The sequence below is a fragment of the Temnothorax nylanderi genome, unplaced genomic scaffold (genome assembly GCF_030848795.1).
Source record: "Temnothorax nylanderi isolate EJ_2023f unplaced genomic scaffold, tnyl_v1.0 TNYL_tig1079_pilon, whole genome shotgun sequence".
In the NCBI taxonomy this organism is placed as follows: Eukaryota; Metazoa; Arthropoda; class Insecta; order Hymenoptera; family Formicidae; genus Temnothorax; species Temnothorax nylanderi.
In genome coordinates, this window is record NW_027250141.1 from 949 (window position 1) to 9,067 (window position 8,119).

General features: G+C 33.5%; 1 protein-coding gene across 1 annotated transcript; it reads left to right on the forward strand.

The window, feature by feature from the left end:
• The first annotated feature begins 208 nt into the window (after window positions 1–208).
• LOC139786572 (calcium and integrin-binding protein 1-like) lies at window positions 209–2,354 on the forward strand. Its single transcript, XM_071725720.1, has 4 exons — window positions 209–546; window positions 832–934; window positions 1,553–1,693; window positions 2,041–2,354. The coding sequence occupies exons 1-4, from the start codon at window positions 452–454 to the stop codon at window positions 2,107–2,109; spliced, it is 408 nt and encodes a 135-aa protein (XP_071581821.1). The 5' UTR covers window positions 209–451; the 3' UTR covers window positions 2,110–2,354.
• The last annotated feature ends 5,765 nt before the right edge of the window (window positions 2,355–8,119 follow it).

The window sequence follows — 8,119 nt, forward strand, 5'->3', positions numbered from 1 at the left end:
AGCGACGGCTAAAACTTTTTGTAGGTCACTCAGGAGGGTGACCTTGACAACATATGTCAAGGTCAAGGTCATTGGGGCTGGGTCCCCTATAATGCATATTTACCCAAAGAGAACATCTGAACGAGTAAAAACTAAAGAAAGTATAGCCAAAGACATAAGACAAATAAATTATTTTATTAAATTTATTTTCATTCAATTCCAGAGTTAACAGCGTTTATTTAACTGGCTGTAAAATTGTATCCGGATTGTAACTACGATCGTTAAATTGATGTTACAATGAAATCGTAAACGCTACCGTCGTTCAGCAGTTAAAGTGCTCCCGCTTAAAATTGATAGTTCCGATATCGGCAGCTCTTTTTCACAGCCGCATATTGAAATGATAACGCGCGTTATCTGTCAGTTAAATTGGTCGGTTGCTTCTATCTCGACGTATTAAATCAAAATTGTGTCCATGGGTAATACGGGTCCTAACGAAAACGCTATTTCGGAGGAGACCCTCGACGAATACGTCGAGCTGACGTCCTTAAGCAAGAGTGAAATTCGTCAGTGCGTGAATATATTCGATTCATATATATGTCAATGAAACACATCACATCAACGGGCAATTTGGAAAGCATTCTGAAAGTGATTCGAAAGTGTATCGAAAACCTCAGTAATCCTTTTGCAGAACACTTCTTAATAAGACACGATCCTTTTCATAAATACAATCATAAGAATAATATCGTTTTCACGGCTCCTATTTTCTGTGTTCTACTTATGTCTGATGAATAAGTATAACTCGCAATTAATTTACTGTAATGTATTTTTAATTGATTAATTTATCATTGACAGGATTTATAAACTTCTCGATGATTTGGAGCCAGGCGTCCTTAAACAAAATCTTCGTTATCGTTTTTCTACGGAGCAAATCAACAAAATCCTTCCGCAGATTCGCGTAAGCTCTGAATTTCACTACTATTTTATTATTACTACTTGATATGCGGAACACATTTCTGTAGTTTTTGAAGGATTATTTTATAACTGAATTAAAATCGCGTTTTGGAAGAACGGTGTTAAAAAGTTCCAATAGCAAAGAGCATTGGATTATTGGATTATCACCGGTACACAACACGTTTTCGTTAGCTCTAAACATCGCGTATATTGCGCAGCAATAAATCCTTCTTAAGCGATGGTAAGCTGTTACCATTTTTTTCCTGCGAGCTAGAAATTTCGTTATTTACACGAGGCGATGATTAACTGCGATACGAAGAACGAAACATTGTGTTCTTCAAATATTATACAGGATATCTCAAGTCTCTAGATGGCCATCCTTATTGAGAGAGAGATCAACATTAATTATAATTCAGATTTAATTTAAATAACCATTTCAAAATTCATATATTACAATATATTTCTTGATTGTATTTAACAAGCAGGAAAGAAAGTAAGTGTGAATCCAAAATTCTTAAGTGACGAAAAAGTGTGACGCAAATGTTCTTATTTCTTAATGCAATTCATTCATTCTTCGAGGAAGACAAAGGATCATAAAACACAAAGCGTGTGATATTTTCAGCGCAGTCCATTCCGTGATCGCGTATTCTCGAGACGGGACGGATATTTGAGCTTCGAGGATACCCTCGACCTCTGCTCGGCGACCTCTTCTCCGCGAATTGTCCGCGGGGCATTCGGGCTGCATGGGCTTGTGAAATTTTCGGTAAGCTCGCGGATACAATTGAATCTACATCCGCGGGTTTTTGTGTGCGCGGAATTCTAACTTTCGTCCCGGTAAATATTTGTCATCCGCCAATCCTACACGCTTTATTACATATCCGCGAACAAAGCCTTAGTTGTCAAAAATACAGTTACAAAACTCCGTTGTTTGCTAACAGCCAGTGACATGAAGTAGAACACAATAACAAAATGTTTTTTTTGCAACCTAATTTTATAGTGTTTTAGCCTATCAAATGCGTCAAATTTAATTCTGTAATGTAAATATTATATTACTCACCTCTTATCGAAACTACCAGCAAAATTACAGTGAATAAGCAGAAAATCTTGCAGAGCGCAGTGTCTTCACATGGACGGCCGGAACGAACTGACAGCGCATTCGCAGGGGGTATTCCGTGTTAGTCTATGATATTAAGATCATTGTAGGCGTGTAATACAAATAGTTATTGAGTTAAACAGTGGCGCGGAATTGTCAACCGCGCGGTAATATCCAACTCTCCCCTAATATTATATGATAGAAATCAGGAATCATATTACATTATTTCAAGTATATGTATTGCAAATTAAATTGTAAAACATGGATGTACTGAATAATATTTTAAAAACACTTTAAAAATTCATAATAAATAAAATAATAACAAATTTAACTTACAGTAATATTTACCTTAAAATTTACTTATCCCTGTGAAAAAACCTTAGAATTATGAAAAGTAAATTTAGGCATTTTTAACTTTAAAATTGTCGAAATTTACTTTTCATAATTTTAAGGTTCCTTTTACATTCTTGTTTGAAGTAAGTTGCCTTATAGTTATAAGATTACCTTAAATAATAGTTTTAAAGTGTCCAAATTTACCTTTAATTTTTTTTAAGTTTTTCTTTAAAGTAAGTTTTAAGATTTTTTTTAAATATTTCTAAGTTAAATTTTCCCAAGGGATAACAGACATATACCATTCACATACAATGTAAAATGAATAAGTAAGAAAAAATAGATTACTTGTCGTACTACACGTTTTTATGTCTTTAGCAGATAATCAACATCTATTTGTATTAAACATGGGAGAATTTATGTATAACGTATGCATAACGCGAGAGAATGGTACAATTACAACACTAATTGGTGTAACGGGAAGTTAATCGAAGATTTCCCAATCAACAAACAATATTTTTAAAAAGATTTTTAGATGTGTTTGAAACACATTTTTAATGATTACAAAAACGTTAAAATAATAATAAGTTCCTACATTCCTTTTTATTTATTAAAAAAACGTTTATTTTAACATTTATTTTTAAAAAATTTTGGAAAAAACGTTTTTAAATATTTGATGAACAATTATTTTAACATTTTAGACAAATGTCTTTTAATCTTTGAGAAACGGTTATTTATATGAAAAAATTTTAATGAAACATATATCTTTTTCACAAAATTATATTATCTAACTTAACTCAAGTGACATGTATTTAAAAAAAAAAGATGTAAAATCTTTAATTTCTTCTTCACAAAATTATATTACCTAACTTAACTCAAGTGACATGTATCTAACCTAAGTGGTAGCTTTATATCTTTTTCACAAAATTATATTACCTAACTTAACTCAAGTGACATGTATTTCAAAAAAAGATGTGAAATCTTTAAATTAAATTGCGCCAAGAGAATATGTATATTGCTTTGAAAGATAATTGTTATGCAACTACTTTAAAGAAATAAAACCCAAGTGGTATCTTCGTATTCCTATTCAAGGGTCTTCCTATTCTAAACCCAAGTGATAATAGCTTCTTAATTCTCTTTAACAAATTTTTAATATTACAAAGAATCATTTTAATTACAAAGAATTAAAGAAGTAACAGTACAAAATAAAAATATTTAATTAAAACAAAATAAATAAATTTTTCTTGTAAAAAAACTTGGCGCTGCTAGACTTTGAAATTTAAACATTAAAATTTAAACATTAGTACTAAGATTTTTGATTGAATAAAAAACAATAAACATAATTTAGGGAAGAATGCGACAGGAGTAAAAAAGCAGCGCCTAGTTTTTTTACAAGAAAAATTTATTTATTTTGTTTTAATTAAATATTTTTATTTTGTACTGTTACTTCTTTAATTCTTTGTAATTAAAATGATTCTTTGTAATATTAAAAATTTGTTAAAGAGAATTAAGAAGCTATTATCACTTGGGTTTAGAATAGGAAGACCCTTGAATAGGAATACGAAGATACCACTTGGGTTTTATTTCTTTAAAGTAGTTGCATAACAATTATCTTTCAAAGCAATATACATATTCTCTTGGCGCAATTTAATTTAAAGATTTCACATCTTTTTTTGAAATACATGTCACTTGAGTTAAGTTAGGTAATATAATTTTGTGAAGAAGAAAATAAAGATTTTACATCTTTTTTTTTAAATACATGTCACTTGAGTTAAGTTAGGTAATATAATTTTGTGAAAAAGATATAAAGCTACCACTTAGGTTAGATACATGTCACTTGAGTTAAGTTAGGTAATATAATTTTGTGAAGAAGAAATTAAAGATTTTACATCTTTTTTTTTTAAATACATGTCACTTGAGTTAAGTTAGATAATATAATTTTGTGAAAAAGATATAAAGCTACCACTTAGGTTAAATTTTGAATTTACAAAATACATTGCGTGTACTTGGCACTTTTTTTTACCTTTTTTGAAAAAGGTAATTTTGTACTGATATCACCTATTTTGTAGTGTTAAGCAAGGATCTGCAAAACATTTTTATTTTTTATTTTTTAATTATTTACAAAATTAGCAATACCAACAAATACATAAAAATTAATAATATTTAAGTAAAAGTCAATTATACATTTCTCACAAAAATTGAAAGAACACTAAATTTATCTTTAAAAATGAATAAAATTTAAATTTCAAGCTTAAAACCTCTACTTCCGAAAGGTTACTATTATTCGTCCAATTTTTATTATGTCATGACATAATTTTAATTCTGCCGCTAGGGAATTTTTAAGTCGATTCTTATAAATCAAGCTTGAATTTGATGTCTAGGTGTCCCAGGTTGCCGATAACGAGGTCCACATAGTGCGCTCCATAGTTTTCGGTGTCCAGGTGTATTAATACCTTGAATTCGATGTCCACGTGTTCCAGGTTGCCGATGACGGGTTCCAGATAGTGCGCTCCATAGTTTTCGGTGTCCAAGTGTAATAATACGTTGAATTCGATGTCTAGGTGTCTCACGTTGCCGATGACGAGGTCCACATAGTGCGCTCCGTAGTTTTCGGTGTCTACGTGTATTAATACCTCGAATTCGATATCTACGTGTCCTACATTCAGATTTAAAGTTATTAATACACCTAGACACCGAAAACTACAAAGCACACTATGTGAACCTCGTCATCGGCAACCTGGGACACGTAGACATCGAATTCGAGGTATTATTACACCTAGACACCGAAAACTACGGAGCGCGCTATCTGGACCTCGTCATCAGCAACCTGGGACACCTAGACATCAATTTCAAGGTATTAATACACGTAGACACCGAAAACTACGGAGCGCACTATGTGGACCTCGTCATCGGCAACCTGGGACACCTAGACATCGAATTCAACGTATTAATACACGTAGACACCGAAAACTACGGAGCTCACTATCTAGACATCGTCATCGGCAACCTGGGACACCTAGACATCGCATTCAACGTATTATTACACCTGGACACCGAAAACTACGAAGCGCACTATGTGGACCTCGTCAGCGGCAACCTGGGACACCTAGACATCGAATTCAACGTACGATTACACCTGGACACCGAAAACTATGAAGCGCACTATCTGGATCCCGTCATCGGTAACCTGGGACACGTGGATATCGAATTCAAGGTATTAATACACGTAGACACCGAAAACTACGGAGCGCACTATGTGGACCTCGTCATCGGCAACCTGGGACACGTAGACATCGAATTCAACGTATTATTACACCTGGACACCGAAAACAATGAAGCGCACTATCTGGATCCTGTCATCGGCAACCTGGGACACGTGGACATCAAATTCAAAGTATTAATACACCTGGACACCGAAAACTATGAAGCGCACTATCTGGACCTCGTCATCGGCAACCTGGGATACCTAGACGTCGAATTCAAGCTTGATTCATAAGAATCGACTTAAAAATTCCCTAGCGGCACTTTCTGCCAAGCGTAGAGAACCTTCTTTTCTGGCAGCGGTGGTAATACGATGTAAGGATACGAAATCTCTCCAGATAAACATGAAGCAATTGACTCTCAATATGTATTATATATATAACTAATTTACCTAAATAGAAATCTTCCTCCTGACCGATAAGTCTATCGACCTTATTTAATTTACCTACTAGATCGATCGAAATACGCGCGCGATATCGAAACTGGCGATACCTGCGCCGCCAGCGTCGAAAAAGTGAAAGTGACGCGATTCCAGCCAATGACATGAGAGATGATGAGAGACGGTCGACGTATCTTACGTATCTTACGTATCTTACGTATCTTAATTAAAATTTTTCACATTTGGACTTTGCGTCACAATATCTCCGCTCGTAGGGCACGTAGCGGAAAATATTATAGGAGATACCCCCCCAAAGTCGACCCCAAGCTATCGATCAAGCCTACTTAGAACTTGATCCGTTCACTCGTTATCGAGATCTCAACATCTTGGGTACTCGCAACCCGTCGCGTCGCGTAAAAGAGTCACGGTCGGTCTCGCTCCGCGTGTACTTGGCACGAGACACTACCGTGTCTCTTGATTGCTTAGTTCACTCATATTATTATATTTTTAATTATTGTGTTACATTTGAAAGGTTTTTTAATAGTTGGAAAACATATATCTTACTGATGAAAAAGGAGCTGAACATGACCTTCTACAAAGAATATTAGAAGTATTTATGTAACAGTTTTTATTTGTTATTGTTTGGCTTTTTTATACTGAGAGAACACGATTTGCATTTAATGGTTTGTGATAATTACTTAATGCGAGTTATGCAAATTTGCGAACTTCATATCTTTCTTATCGGTTTCTGTTGTTAAATAACTTTATCACACTGAAAATAACCTAATAAATCAAAACATTTGTTAAATTTTAATTTTAATAAAATATAGCGACACGAAGCAGTATGCGATTTTTATACGCGGTTTTTCTTTTACGCAGTTTTTTTACACGGCAAATAATTCCTCCGTTTACGCGGTGCTTTTTATATGCGGGCAGAAAATGTATCTTTCTATTGTATTTATTAAACTTATTATATGTATATCAGTAAGCTAAATCTTCTTACTCCGCTTACTCGATCGTACTTATTACGATAATCTGACTTCTTTTAAAATTTATTTTACATGAACTATTTATTTAAATAATGTAGAAAAAATATTTATATGACATTTACTTAATATCTATTTTGTATTAATTATTTAAAATAATTATTTGTTAAAAAATTTACTTAATAGTTATTTAACATCACTTGAATATTTATTAATTTGTGGAGAGCACAAAGCTTATTTACACGCGAGTCTCAGCCGCGTAAAAAAATGCCACGTGGAACGAATATTCCGTGTAAATCGAGTAAGTGTATATATAGAATCTGCGTATCTATGTTCAGAATGTATAAGAATATATTAGAATGTTTATAGATGAATATCATTAAATTGACCGGAAAAGACGAAGGTTATCGCATATAAAAAAATCAGCGTATTATTAGTCATAATGGTTATTTAACATCACTTGAATATTTATTAATTTGTGGAGAACATAATGCTTAATCACACACGATTCTCAGACACGTAAAAAAATGCTACGTGTAAATATTGCTACAAATATTCCGTGTAAATCGAGTAAGTAAGTATCCCTCTCTAAAAAAGGCGTGCAAAGTCGAACTCGAATATATTGCGGTTATTGTTGCCACTTTTCCGCGGTGCCGATTGATTCTCTCGCTGCGCTTACTTTATTTGCAGCTGTCATCGTATATTTTGACAGTGTGTGTATCAAGGAGTTAATAGTGTAATAGTAATAGCATAATCCATTCCATCCATCCATCCATCCATATCTAAAAAAGAGATGTAAAGTCGATACTCGAATCTATCGAAGTTTATTGTTGTCGCTTTTCCGCGATGTCGGTTGGTTCTCTCGCTGCGCTTACTTCGTTTGCAGCTGTCATCGTATATTTTAACAGTTGTGTGTATCAAGGAGTTAATAATGCAATAGTAATAGCATAGTGTTAAAGCTATTATAAATAGCGCGCGCCAAGCGCGCATCTGTGGTGTCCAGTATATATAAAATCTGCGTATCTATGTTTAGAATGAATATATTAGAATCCCAGGTAGCACATATTAGTTTCATATACGTTTTTTGAACGTATTCATAGTTTCATAACCGTAAAGAACCGTTAAGAAACGTTTGAACAA

Coding starts and splice junctions, on each gene's coding strand:
- LOC139786572 (XM_071725720.1), top strand. CDS start 452: ATGGGTAATACGGGTCCTAACGAAAACGCTATTTCGGAGGAGACCCTC. Junction 935..1,552: donor AAATCCTTCCGCAGATTCGC/GTAAGCTCTGAA, acceptor TGATATTTTCAG/CGCAGTCCATTCCGTGATCG. Junction 1,694..2,040: donor ATGGGCTTGTGAAATTTTCG/GTAAGCTCGCGG, acceptor AAAATCTTGCAG/AGCGCAGTGTCTTCACATGG.